General features: G+C 39.6%; 2 protein-coding genes across 4 annotated transcripts in view; one reads left to right on the forward strand and one right to left on the reverse strand.

Annotated features, from left to right (window-relative positions):
- Positions 1-6258, forward strand: part of LOC101739790 (tribbles homolog 2) — a 34647-nt gene extending 28389 nt beyond the window's left edge. For 2 of the 3 annotated variants that reach the window (XM_004929133.5, XM_062668089.1), the window contains exons 4-5: positions 3589-3780; positions 4726-6258. In XM_004929133.5, the coding sequence (XP_004929190.1) occupies positions 3589-3780; positions 4726-4972 (439 nt within the window). In that variant the 3' untranslated portion in view covers positions 4973-6258. The remainder of the gene's footprint in view (positions 1-3588; positions 3781-4725) is intronic. The other variant, XM_062668090.1, reaches the window with a different exon arrangement.
- A 1850-nt stretch (positions 6259-8108) lies between these two features.
- On the reverse strand, positions 8109-14603 carry LOC110385705 (NADH dehydrogenase [ubiquinone] flavoprotein 1, mitochondrial). Its single transcript, XM_021349900.3, has 8 exons — positions 14059-14603; positions 13691-13909; positions 12332-12624; positions 11492-11722; positions 10737-10969; positions 10187-10390; positions 10021-10088; positions 8109-8382 (listed from the first exon to the last, which is right to left on the reverse strand). Exons 1-8 carry the CDS (start codon positions 14105-14107, stop codon positions 8243-8245), a joined length of 1437 nt encoding a protein of 478 aa, XP_021205575.2. The 5' UTR covers positions 14108-14603; the 3' UTR covers positions 8109-8242.
- Positions 14604-14610: the final 7 nt, after the last annotated feature.

The raw sequence follows: 14610 nt of genomic DNA on the forward strand, positions 1-14610 counted from the left end.
TGAACGTCAATGCGCGCCATCGACTGCAATACGTAGACGCGATGCACGGCCCGAAGGCGATTTGCGCAACGGACTCTGGAGTGGCGCCCGTTCCGCAGTCTGTGCGTTGCAACACAGGATTATTTCGGCGGCGCTTGGACCGCCGCCCGAACTTGCAACACGCCATATCGCAACGCGACTCATAATCCACGGCGTTGTGACACACAGCCGCCGGTGTGCGGACGTCGCCCGCCTTCCAAATACGGCCCGCAGTCGGGTTGCGCTACTCGATATCCTTACTTCATCGGCGTGATGCCGCAAATGTCACAGGCGCACGCCGCGTCACACCGCAATAAGTTCGATTGTGTTCGAAATTAAAACTAAAATAAATTTCGCAATCGATGCCTCATATTAGCGTTTTCGCAAGCAGCCCAGGCGCTAGTTTCAAAACTGGGCTCGAATTGCTTTATCGCGCGGCGCTGATAAAGTGAACTGTGCCACAGTCTAGCTAACTATAGGCATTAAGTACGTAAATCCAAAAGCAATTTATTTGTATAAAACATATATGTTTCCGCGATAACGTAGCACAAAATTTTAATGTTACGTTAATAAATAAATAAAAACCTTGACGAGTTTTTGTTATTTACAAAAAAAAAAACTCTGAGTACATGTTTATGAACAATAATGTACGTTTTTAATATATTAGAGCGGCGTTGCGCCATCCGAACAGACATATAATTGGACATGGTCGGGATGGTTTCCCAACGTATCCCGGCGGCATCTCTGTTGTGTGGCAACCGAGCAGTGCGCTTGCGACATCACACGCGTCCCTACAATGCGGCTTACAAAACCTATGACTAACGCACCGCCGCACCATGGAGTTCGAGAACGACCAATATCACAGCAAACATTCAATTGTACATTGTTGACATAGCTATTAAAATACGGCCTTTCGCAATTCGCGTTCGAACTGACACATCAGATCGGTTCGTATGTGATCCGCGCTGCGAAGACTTCCCTCGCTATTGCACAAGAATTTACGTCACGCGCCGATATAAAGTCGAGCAGGAAGTGCATGCATGTGTGGTGCATCTGCGCTGCGACCGCCATTGTTTGTTACGAAATTGTCAGGGTTGAGTTGAGCAATGACGGCGATTGCGAAACAATTAGGCCGCATCCCGCTAATTGTGGGCGATTCTCCCACACTAAGACCGATACTACCGGTCGATGTCTCGAATTAACAAACAATAACATTATATGTCTAATAAAATCGATTTTGATTTAACGTTCTCCGCTATTATAACTATTGTAATAGCATCTCGATTCAAACTTGACCAAGAAATGTTATAGCGCACGTTACACACTTAGAAACGTGTAATTTCGTCAAAATATTTCGTTAACACGAGTTGCGAAGCTGCGAACGTGAGTCAGTTTAGTAATAGAGACTGTTAAAATTTCTGGTACGTCATGAGCTCACGATCGAATTCGATATAAGACTTATCCTTAGAGTGAACGCCAACGCGGCGTGTGAGTTATCGAGACGAAACGAACCTCGAATCGGAGCCCTGTGTGCTTAGTGCGAGTTTTTTTGTACGTTCTCGATAGCGTAAAAGTTAGCTTATATTTGTACGGAACGGGATCGTTTGCATATGTTTGCCGCTAGGGGCGCTGTTCCGACTGGATACAAAATTAATTTAACTTTTACGCTATCGGGAACGTTAAAAAACTCGCACTAAGCGCACACTGTTCACGCGTAATGCGGCATTGCGTAAATTAGTCGGTTGTCCTTTCGCCAGAACCGTGGCTCGCGTCCGAGACACCGCCGAGAATCCTTGGAGGCCACCGCTCGGAACACGCTCGGAAATCCGGCCAACCTTCCGACCGAATTACGACACTGTATAACTTATTTACACGTTGCGAAATTAGAATCGATTGCAACTGCAGGCATCGCACTTAGCCTTGTCGTTGTAGGGATTTAATTAGGATCAGTTACGCGGCGGCGAGACCTAAATGGGCACGAGGACGACGCACCGGCCGGGTACCGTTCACTGTTAATTACGAAAAATCTTGGCTCCCAGGACAATGGCGACCTTTGATTCATCATAAAAATCTCGCATTTAAATCCTAATTGCGGCACAAAGCGATCAGTGGGCGGTCGAAGCACGTGCCCAGTCGCGAACGGCGTCGTTGCGTTACAAATCGAAAGCTCCAAACAGTATCGAAAGCGTTCGCATGAAATTTCTCGTCGGATAACTAACAAGTCGTTGCGACAGTCTTAACGAGAGTAACCTTTAGCAGTAGCCAGCCGCTCCATATTGTCACGACGCGACGTAAAATATATTTATCGTTGTTTATCTTGTAACTGAATATGCAATTTCGAAAAGGGCACATCTCTGAAAATGTAAAATGTTCAGGAAATGAAAAAACCTGATTATTTTCTAAAGCGGTGTAAAATTTAAAATATTATCTTTTGAGATATATTTTAGTGTTAATTAGCAATTGAAAATTACTGGAATTATTATAAAATGGGTGTAGGTAAGCCTCAAAACTACATGTACATGAAATAACGTATTTGACAAAATATGCAACATGTGCCCTTTTCGAAATTGCATTTCAATTAATAAACGTATTAATTCGTTTTGGAGTCTTTGCACTTGGCTTCGTCAATTATTGCGTGCACTCACAGCCGTTTGTCAAACAGCAGAGGCCGCAACGAGTAGGTGTTGTAAGTATTTGTTTGAAACCTGTAATATTGCTTTCAGTTTTGAAACGGACGCATTGAAACTCACATTACACACACGTCATGTTTCATAACATCTATCTTAGGTCTCATAATAAACTTGAAGCACCTGTGAACGCAGAACGTCCACCTCCCGAAGACACGGACCGATCTAAAAATATCGAGCGTTATATTTTTTTTTAGTCACCGGAACCCGTCCATTCAGCGGTGTTTTCATTCATAGCCAGAAACATAAACATTTTTGGTTTTCTTTGCTCTTACAATACACCGTAGTTCATGGTCTGCAACGGTAGCCGATGTTTTCTTAGATCACGTTAGGTTACAAGACAGGGCTGGTGGTACAGTTTCGAAGCGTGCATTAAATAAATTTCGTAACGATGCGGCCATACTGTGGAACACGAGGTCGCGCACGGTGCGCCCAAAGCCCGCACCATGATGAAACAAAAACCAATTGCATCACGATGCAGCTTTACGTTTCGTTCTGTAATTATTTACATGACATTATTGTTGCATACACACCGCATGCGACAAATGCAGATAACGTTTTGCAACGCGCTCGGCACTTTGTTGCTTTGAGTAAACATAATAAAATCGCAATGCACCCGAGAGCCTTTTTGGTGAAGCGGTATCTTAATGTTCGTGCTTGAAAGCTAGTTAACACCTAATGTCATAATCACAAGCACCCTTTAAAAACTATTAAGGATGACGATTGATTGAAAATCCGAATGAAACTCTTAATAGAGTCGGCTTAAACGCACGCTCCTAAGTCCAGATTAATTTATACATGAGGAATTCAGGGAAACAGGATGTTGTTGTTAATTTAAAAAAATGCCTGCAAAAACACTAATTTGTCTTTCTTTTTGTTACAGGACGACTCTAAAATTAGAATCATTAGAAGACGCGGTCGTCCTCGACGATCCGGAGGAAGATTTACTTCAAGATAAGCGAGGGTGTCCCGCCTACGTGTCGCCCGAGATCCTCAAAGCGCACAGAACGTATTCGGGCAAGGCCGCCGATATGTGGTCGCTCGGCGTCATACTCTACACCATGCTCGTCGGAAGGTACGCATCCATATCTTACCAATCATAGCGTAGTGTCCTATGAAACAGAATTCGCCCCTTCCAACACCAGCGAGACAGGTTGCATAATTTAATTTCCCTACTCTACCAATATGTGGGTTAGTGTAATCCAACGTGCATAATTAAGGGTGCAGGGTGGGCGTCTTCACCTGCCGAGCGTGGGACTTACCGTTTTTCGAGATCACAAAGCGAAGGGTCGCGGCGACCGTTGGCGACGTCGGCGGGGGGGTGGATCACCTGTCGGCCGTTACGCGCCAACGGCTCACAATTATATAACACACATATAAATGAGGCTCGTGAAATCTTCGCCGCACCTGCCGCGGTCATGTGGCGAAGACGTTGCCGACCCCGCCCGCACCTGCCGCTCGCGATCCTTTGTTTTCTGCTTTTTTCTGACTCGCACCCGTAATTTACATTCGAAAGTCCGGATTCGGCCCCAATCGGCGGCATCACCTGTCGCCGGAAGGGTTCCTACGTCTTACCTGGGTTTTTTGTTTTCGCACATGTGCCTTCCATGAGTGATCAGAGAAATAGATAAGGGCCGAATCGAAGCGAGACACCGGAATCTCGACGTTAATGTTGTTTCCTTTTTGTAAAAGATAAGCATTTTCCGTACATCTCATCGTTTTTTAAACGCGGAAGATAATTGGGGGATCTTTTTTTAACGACCGCCCTTTTAATTAAGTTAATCCATTATAAGTTTCGCACTCGAAAGACGAATATTGCCTTTATTCTAGTAGGCAGTCTAGTAGATATCGCCCTATTTATGCGAAGTTATCACAATTTTCTAAAAAAATTGAAGACTTATAATAGTATGAAGTGTTCTCTTATATGCGCTCGATGATATCCGATACTGTCCTTGTTTAAATCGATCACACAACTAATAAATACTTCTCAACATAACTAACGTAAACTCGTCCGTTACAGGTATCCGTTCAACGACTCCGAGCACGCGTCGCTGTTCGCGAAGATATCGCGGGGCTTCTTCGTGGTGCCGGAGTGTTTGTCGTCGCGCGGCAAGTGCCTGATCAGGTCGTTGCTCCGTCGGGAGGCGGGCGAGCGGCTGAGCGCGGCGGCGGTGCTGCGACACCCCTGGCTGGCGCGGGACCCCCGCAACGAGCTGCCGCCGCGCGCCGCCGCCGCGCTCGACCGCCTCGTGCCCGACTGTCTCTAGTGACGCCCCGCCACGCCACGCCACGACCCGCCCCGACAAGCCACGTGAAGATACAAACGAACGGGCTGTATTTATGAATTAGGGTCAACCAGGGTACTTTTCGTGTTTTCACCTTGACGGGAGATATTTAATTTATTCGATGATTACAAAACATAAACCTTTTATTGAACTGTTAACAATGACCCTGGTCTCCCGCGATGGAGCGCCAGAGCGGCTGGCCCGCGACTGCTCCTCTCTATTTATTAAGTGGAAGCTCGAACGATGGTTGAGAACCGCCGCGGCTCGCGTCCCCCGGCGGTAGTGCGAAGGGGCCGCCCCCCGTCCACGTGGAGCCCTCTGTCGGCTCCTGCGTCACATCATCGCTGGTCTCGCGAGCGCGACGCGATCCTTACAATTTCACATCAATATAAATGGGTATATTGCATTGAAGTTGTCGTTCTAGTATTAGGTAAATTACCTATGTATATTTTGTAATTTATATATAGTTATGTCGTGTAATTATGATCTCCACCGATGTTATTTAGCGATTATACTCGATTGCCATTATGTTGTTGCGCGCAGAAGTGATACTTAGTTCTTTTGTTTTCACAACGTTACAGTTGCTTCCATCATCTTAGGTTTATATAATTTTTTTTAAATTAAATATTAATGTTTTTGGTTTTTTTTCTTAATTTATATAAACGTTGTTGATTAATCGGCGATTCAACGTTCGAAATTATTATTCTGTTGCAAATCATTGTATACATTGTAACCTACACATCACCAGGTACCTAGAATGGTAACAGTAAGCGGTCAGTGCCATGTATTTAATTAAATAAATGGATAAATAAATAAATAAACTTAATTTATTGTTGTTTGAATAGTGAAGGCGCTATGGCGGCATTAGTTATCTTAAATCATTATCTCTACACGGTACCTAGTGTTGAGTTTTTTTTTTGTGATTTTTTCATTCTTTGTTAATTATGTTCATGATCAGTTACGTTTATTTTGCAATCATTTAACGGACTCATACGTTTTTTTTTTATTGTATTGTTAACATCATTCGTGTTTTTTTAATCATTTTACTTTGTTTTTTTTTTTAATTTACGTCTCTGGGTTCAGTTTCAAAAATTCGGTCAGTCTTTGTTGAAAAAGTACTGTACAATAGTAGCGATACGATGTAAAATATACTTTAACTACTCTAATTTATACCAATTGTAAATAGACTTAAGATAATTTAAGGATAATCGTAAAAAAAAAAGCAAGAATGATAGAGGGAATTAAATAATTGAAAAAATATTACAAAAGTGCTTTAATTCTGAATACCTACGTTATACCCTGTCCCTAATTCATAGTGAAGTCGTCGCAGCCTAAAGAATAAGATGTCCAGTGCACTCGTATCGAGGGATTTGACCATTCCGTAGTTAAAATCCGCAGACAAGTTAAAAAAAAATTCTGCCGTGAAGCAGTAATGCGTTTTGGTTTGAAGGGTGGGGCAGCCGTTGTAACTATACTTGAGACCTTCGAACTTATATCTGAAGGTGGGTGGCGCATTTACGTTATAGATGTCTATGGGCTCCAGTAACCACTTAACACCAGGTGGGCTGTGAGCTCGTCCACCCATCTAAGCTATAAAAAAAAACATAAGTGAGAAGCTTCAGAATACCGGTTGGGGTATGGAATAAGTCCTAGGGGGTATCCTCCTGATGCTCTACTCCAATACAATAAAAAAAATAAAAAAAACGAAGCTATTTTTTCATGGAATCACGTGACATAAAAACGAGTATCTATATAAAAATAGTTACAAAATGCGTTCATAGGCACGAGAAACTGCAATAAATTTGACATTTCGATCTCCTGTCATCAGGTCATTCACATCATCATGTGTGGTCCGATGAATACTAGCTACGATTGTGTGCCTGTCAGCACATCTTTAGCAACTAAAGTGTAGTTAGGTGCTTAATATTTGTATTAGACATTCAAATGTTCTAATAGTATTATTTGTTTTTTATGAAAGTCGATGTGATAATAGCACTTTTTTTAAATGACGCACTTCTGTGTTTTTATTATTTGTTCATATTTATGTAATGATAAATTCGAATAATAAATTAAACTTTAATACAGTGCAACACAAAAGTTGTCGTGCAAATACCAAATTGTAAATAAAAAAATTCATTTACATATCTAGAAGAACATTAATTTTCGGTAGATTGATAGAATCTACCCGTGTGCCGCTTACAACACGTTGTACCACCATTGCAACGAATTTTTAAAAACTCTCTAGCCTTTTTTTTTCTACCTATGCTGATAGCCTTGAGAAGCTATATCAGCGTTACCCTAGCGTGTAGATAAGCTCTCGGAGCTTTAACCAGGTGTTGCTAACACTGGCTATAGCAAAAGCAGTGCTTCGTAGAAACTATCACCGGATCGGGAACGCGACCTACTGAGAAGATCCAGCGAGAAACTCAGTGGGCTACTGTAGACAAGGGCACTAAGCAGAAACAGCTCTTCTCCCATGTCGGGGCTACCACAAAATAATACTCCCTAGAGCCCAGAGACAGAAGTACCATTTTTATTCATTAAAGTATCCCATCCATCATTTGATGATAGTCTTTATTGTCAAAAATGGAAAGACATAAGTTGTACATTTAAATATAAAATACGATAATTCGAGTCTAGCAATGCTCTGGCAATACACATCGCCGCGCCGATGGCATAATGTTAAATAAAATTATTATTTCTTCAATATTTTATAATATGCACTAGGCTTTGGAATACTTTTTTTACGATTACAGAAACAACCTTATAAAGATTTATCAATGTTAAACTTTTTATTTTATATTTCTAAAGAAAATATCATAATTATCTTCCATTGTAATACAGTGTGCTTAGTGCGAGTTTTTTAACGTTCTCGATAGCGTAAAAGTTAACCCAATTTTGTATGCTGTCGGAACAGCGCCCCTAACGGCAAGCGTAGGCAAACGATTCCATTCCATACAAATATGAGCTAACTTTTACGCTATCGAGAACGTTAAAACTCTCACTAAGCACACTGGATTACGAAATATTATTTACCGGCGCAGATTGAGGGGCGGACTCACAGGTCACACATTACTAAATAATTCCGTAGGACATTTTTAGGGTACAAATAAAACAATTAACAAAAAAAAGATTTATTCATAGATCGCCGTTTATTATTACACTAAAATGATCTCGCTGCATCTTTCTCTGTACAATGGTTCCTTCGATACTCTCAAAGTGAAGAGTTGACGTTCGGCGCGTATTGCACTACTAGTACAGGCGCTCGGCTTTGCTCGGCCCGTGCGCGGCCGAGTACTCCTGCATGCGTCGCTCGAGCTCGGGCCGGAAGTGACGTATGAGTCCCTGCACCGGCCACGCGGCTCCGTCGCCCAGAGCGCAGATCGTGTGCCCTGCTCAAATAAACATTTAATCAATTCGAGTTTTAGACATTCCTTCCCGAGAATCGATTTCAATAATTAATAGGCAGTAAAATCAAGCACTGATAAAAATAACTCATCTTTTTTCTTATTGCTTAGATGTGTGGACGAGCTCACAGCCCACCTGATTTAAGTGGTTTGAAGGGTCTGGCAGCCGTTCTAACTATACTTGAGACCATAGAACTTATATCTCAAGGTGGGTGGCGCATTTGCGTTGTAGATGTCTATGGGCTCCAGTAACCACTTAACACAAGGTGGGCTGTGAGATCGTCCGCCCATCTAAGCAATACAAAAAAAATCAAAACAATAACATTTAATTATATTATTATAGTGTAATTGTACTGTTTGAGTTTGACATACCTACGTGCGAGTGATAATACAACCTAATTATAATAGTTTTAAAAATATTATGTACTTTAGTCATTAATTTAGCTAAGTTACTGTTAATTGTAATTTAAAAGGTTAAGTTTGGTAGCTCTATTTAAAAGTAAATATTTCACAATATTTAAATGTTCATAACATACTAATTAATGTATATGGTGATAATAGATGGCAGCACATGTATTATTTATGTAACATGATTTAAGTATGTATGTATTTATCACTACATAGTGTAGAACAAGGTCGCTTTCGCTCGTCTGTCCCTATATATGAGTCGTCTATTATCAAAGGTGGCAATCTGTGCATTTGGACAAAAAAATTTTATTGATATGTCAATACAGATTGATTTGAATATAATCGTCTCCTTCAAAGAATACGGTTCAAAACCTGCATTAAATAAAGGTTAATAGTTAACCTGTTATTTATCTAAGATGTCGTTCCGAAGAGTTTTGTGACTGCCAATGGAATACAAAGTCAATAATTCGTTTTTCTGATTTACCAATCATTGTCCAAAAGTCAGATTGCCGGCTTTGATAATAGTCGACTCATATGTCCCTATGTATGCTTAAATCTTTAAAACTACGCAACGGATTTTGATGCGGTTTTTTTAATAGATAGTGATTGAAGAGGAAGGTTTATATGTATAATAACGTTCATTAAATAGTGGAGAAATCAATAATAAATTACAGTTTCCGAAGCGAAGCGAGGGCGGGTTGCTAGTCAGGTATATGAGATTAGTTTATTTACTTTATTCGCTTATTAAATATTATATCAAAATGTGAATACCGCCAACCTCCTTGACATATGAGGTGATTTCACTTTATTACACGTTATTATTCTTTGATTTTCGAGTTCGTCCATTAGATACAAAAAAATCCTGTTTCAACAAATTTGTGCAACTATGCCCAATCGTATTGGATAATGTAACATGTGCCACAGATATTAGACTACAAATTCTTTGGAATAATTGCTTTATGGTTTAAATAGGACGATGAAACTAACTTCTATGACCTCAAACCATACCAATAGTAAAATCACACTAATTTTCGCAATATTTAAAAAAAAACCATAACTAGCATTTAATAGTAGGCACAATACCCATGTGCATTAGATACATCGTGTTGTAAAATTTTATTAATTTTAAATGTTATTGATAACTAATTTGAACTTTTGACGCCATCCAGCCTTTTTTTGCAAAACATTCTTAATATATAAAAAAAAATTTCGTACCTTCGATTTGTTTCGAAATTTCCCACAGCATGTCGATTTCTTTCGGTGAAGCATTACCATCGACGAATCTGCATAAAAAAATTATTCACCAATTAAATTCGAACAACCGACATTACGAGTCTTAGTAATAAATACTTAGTCGATATTTTCATGAAAAAATTCCCACCTGTATATAATCTTGTTCATCCAGGAGACACCTTCGCGGCAAGGAGTGCACTGGCCGCAGGACTCGTGCTTGTAGAACATGATGAGTCGAGCGATCGCCTTCACGATGTCAGTTGACTTGTCCATGACAATGATGGCCGCCGTGCCCAGGGAGGTCTGCGCGGCTACTAGACCGTCGAAGTCCATCAACACTGTCTCGCAGACGCTACGAATCACAAAAACACAACAATTTGAATTCATCTTAAATTACAATCCTAACAATTACAAATAATAAAAATGCTAAAATAAAATAAAATAAAAAATTGCTTAGCTGGGTGGACGAGCTTACAGCCCACCTGGTATTAAGTGGTTACTGGAGCCCATAGACATCTACAACGTAAATGCGCCACCCACCTTGTGATATAAGTTCTAAGGTCTCAAGTATAGTTACAACGGCTGCCCCACCCTTCAAACCGAAACGCATTACTACTTCACGGCAGAAATAGTCAGGGTGGTGGTACCTACCCGCGCGGACTCAAGAGGTCCTACCACCAGTATTGAAGTGCACTCACTTCTTGGGTATGAGCGGGGTCGAGGAGCCTCCTGGTATGATGGCGAGCAGGTTGTCCCAGCCGCCGGTGACTCCGCCCGCGTGCCTCTCAATGAGCTCCTTGAGCGGGATGCTCATCTCCTCCTCCACGGTGCACGGCGTGTTCACGTGACCCGATATATTGAACAGCTTCGTGCCAGAGTTACGTTGGCGCCCGAACGATGCGAACCACTTGCCGCCACGCCTACAGATCGTCTGCAATCATATATTTAGCTTAGATAAAATGGTGATGAAGTGACCGTGACAATTCCTCGGAACACTCCCAAAGGGGAAATGGAATGCTCCCACACTTGCCTCTTTCACCCCAAGGCTTTATCTATATATATATAAATGAATTGCTGTTCGTTAGTCTCGCTAAAACTCGAGAACGGCTGGACCGATATGGCTAATTATGGTCTTGAATTATTTGTGGAAGTCCAGAGAAGATTTAAAAGGTAGATAAATATGAAAATGCTCGGAATTAAATAAAAATAACAATTTTATTTTTCCTTTGATGTGTCCCCGTAGGACGGATTCCTTTTGTTTGTTTTAAGTTTATTTTATACAAAAGTTTCGTTCTTTTATCTCTCGATTGAGGCACTACGAAGTCTGCCGGATCAGCTAGTAAATGATTTAATAACAAAGTTAAATATTGGTGGCTGTCAGGCTGTGGAATGGCAGTCTTAGTCATTAAAAATTTTAACAAAACAAACTACAACTATTATTATTATTACTTACGGGCGCTACCGCGATTGTTTCTACATTGTTGACAGTGGTGGGACAACCGAACAAACCCACGTCAGCGGGGAAAGGAGGTTTGAGCCTCGGCTTGCCTTGTTTGCCCTCAATGGACTCAATGAGAGCTGTCTCCTCACCACAGATGTATGCGCCGGCACCGCGGTGTACGAATATATCAAAGTCATAACCAGAACCACAAGAGTTCTTACCAATGAGACCGGCTTGGTAAGCCTGTAATGGAATATAAAGAATAGAATGTAGTGAGAGTAATTGAGTATTGGCATTTTCCTAACCTTGATATTATGTATTATTTAAAATACATTTTGTTGTGAAAAAAATCATAGTTCAATCAAGTTGGTAGATCTTTTTTTTTCTAATTTGGGGTTTAAAATTTCTCCCGCCTACCTGGTAATTGTACCACAAGCTGAGCGCTATACTAGCGATAGACGTTGCTGCAGTGTGTGTGACATTTGGAAAAAGTGAATTGTGAAATCATCAGCCGTTAGTGGTCTATATTTTTATTGTTACGTGAATACATATACTACATACACCCCTAAGAAGTTTCAACATTTTTTGGATAAAAGTAGCTTAAGCCATTATTTAAGAAATTCACTACTCGCCCATACAAATTCTGTCATAATTGATACAGTAGTTACAGGATTAAACAGACACACATAAGTTTACTCCACCTATCATTAACTTAAATTACTGTTAAAGCCTTTATTTTGAAATAAAATGTTTCAAGTTTAATCAATTGGTGGTTTAAAAAAAAATTTTTTTGTGTATTTAAAATATAGAAACAACTTTTTTGTGTTAAACAAAATAGTTAACCAAATTTACCTCAGCAATAGCAACTTGCAAATTGCTTGCTTCATTGTAGAATTCACCTCTGATGTAAATGTATGCTGCTTGTGCACCCATGGCTCGGCCAGCAATTAGACATCCTTCCACCAGTTTGTGGGGGTCGTGACGCATAATCTCCCTGTCTTTACAAGTACCAGGTTCACCCTCATCAGCATTCACCACGAGATATTTTGGACGGCCATCTGATGGCTTGTTCATGAATGACCACTTCATTCCTGTTGGAAAACCTGCTCCTCCCCTGCCTCGAAGGCCAGATGTTTTCATTTCATCTAAAATTTTATAGTCATTTAAGTATATACGATCATAAAAAAAAATAGTGCTTATGGTTAAAATATTACTAGATTCTCAACTTTATTTTTAAATATGAAAATTTGTTGCCCTATCTGACATTGTTGCTGTAGACCTTGAAATATATTATTTGTATATTATATATTATTTGTATAGTTACATACTAATAATTTTTTTGGATCCTTAAGACCGTTTACTGACAACTTTACTAAAGTTCAGCCTAAGTTAAGGATTTGATCTAATTTCACACACCCCAAAAGTATTCCCATTTTTCAAAACTAAGGCTAAACTTGCTGAAAGAAAGTTTCTAAAAAATGGATACATAAACTAGACAAACCATAAGGTTCCATTTTATCATTTAGATTCATTTTTCTCGATATATCAACAAAAACAGATGATTGTAGTTGCGACAAGAAGGCAAGACATTTTATAAAAGTTCATAAATGAAATAAATTGCAGATATATTATAAAAAATCACAAATGAAATCAATTTCATATGATGAAATGCTATATATAATACGAAAGAGTTATATTTTTATAGTAACCAACTAAATCACTGCAAAATCTTAAGCTCGAGCACTAAGACCTAAGTCTATCACAGGGACCGGCCACCTGTGCCTCATGAGCCACATCTCTTTGGATATAGAAATTCGGCTCTTTAGTTCCATACGCAAATATTATTTATTTAAAAAAAAAACATTTAAAAAATTGTTCTGAATCGACTACCAAGGGTTAAAGCCCATTGTTGTAAGTAAATGTTTGTTTTCATTTGTTACTTAAAATAATAAGTGATTATCTAATGATACCATATATATTAAACTAATTTGTTGTAAAAAAAATACTACTTATATATATAAATAGATATTTTTCTTATAAATAATTACATTCTTTTTTTTTTATTTCTGCAAGAATGGTTATTATTGTAGGCAAGAAAACATTTTGTGGCTCTTTAAAAGCTTAAAAATTTTGAAAATTGTCATTTTTGGCTCTTCCGACTCAAAAGGTTACCGACCCTTGGTCTATCCAATAGCATAACTTAGCACTCACTAACGATCCAGTCGGTTCCTTTCAGTAAAATCTCCTTCGTCAAATACCAGTCCCCTCGGGCGAGAGCACCCTTCAACCTCCATTCATGTCGACCATACAAGTTTGTGAAAACCCGATCGCTATCGGCCAGCGGTCCATACTTGTCTTTTGAAGGCGCCTGGGTCTGCTGGAAGCGCACCGGTACATTGTTGACATTAATTGCCAAAGGCCCAATAATGCCTAAAATAAGATGTCAAAATTGTCAAAATTATGTAAGAAACTAATATACGTGAAAGCAATACAACAATGACACCATTTTTACAAATTTTAATCATTACTTCCTGATCACTTACGTAACGTATATGACTGAAAGTAGATGGACAACTTACCCAAATGTGGTTTTGTGCCCTGAATCACTCTTGTCAGTGCACCAGCCATATTTCTTGCTGAAAAAGTTTCACACAGATTTTGCCTTCAGTCAAATCAAATTTAATGACAACATTGACAACAGTGTGTCAAGTTGTGTCAAGACTCAAGACTGACAGTTTTTTTCTTTGTTTGGTCAAGAAAAGGGAAGTATAGTCATAAGGGAAATAAATAAATTATTTTGCAGGTTGTCATGTCTGATCTATTATTGAAATGATATTCATAGAGGAATGAAAGAAAATAGAATTAAATAAAGTAGAGGTGAGTATGAACTCCGCTCTGTTCACTGCGATATTGGTCAAATCAACGCTCTATGTAACAAAGTTAATAATAGTACACTTTATATTCTTGCCACTAATTTATGTAACCATGATTTGTATTAAAAGAAATACTTATTTTGAACATAGGTAGGCAGGTGTGTAAGTACGGTACATATTACACTATTAAATACGGTTTAGGTTTTTTTTTTATGACCTGGTAACAGAGACCTTTAGGTCATATCTATTTCTGTAATT

The sequence above is a fragment of the Bombyx mori genome, chromosome 4 (genome assembly GCF_030269925.1).
Source record: "Bombyx mori chromosome 4, ASM3026992v2".
Taxonomy (NCBI): domain Eukaryota; kingdom Metazoa; phylum Arthropoda; class Insecta; order Lepidoptera; family Bombycidae; genus Bombyx; species Bombyx mori.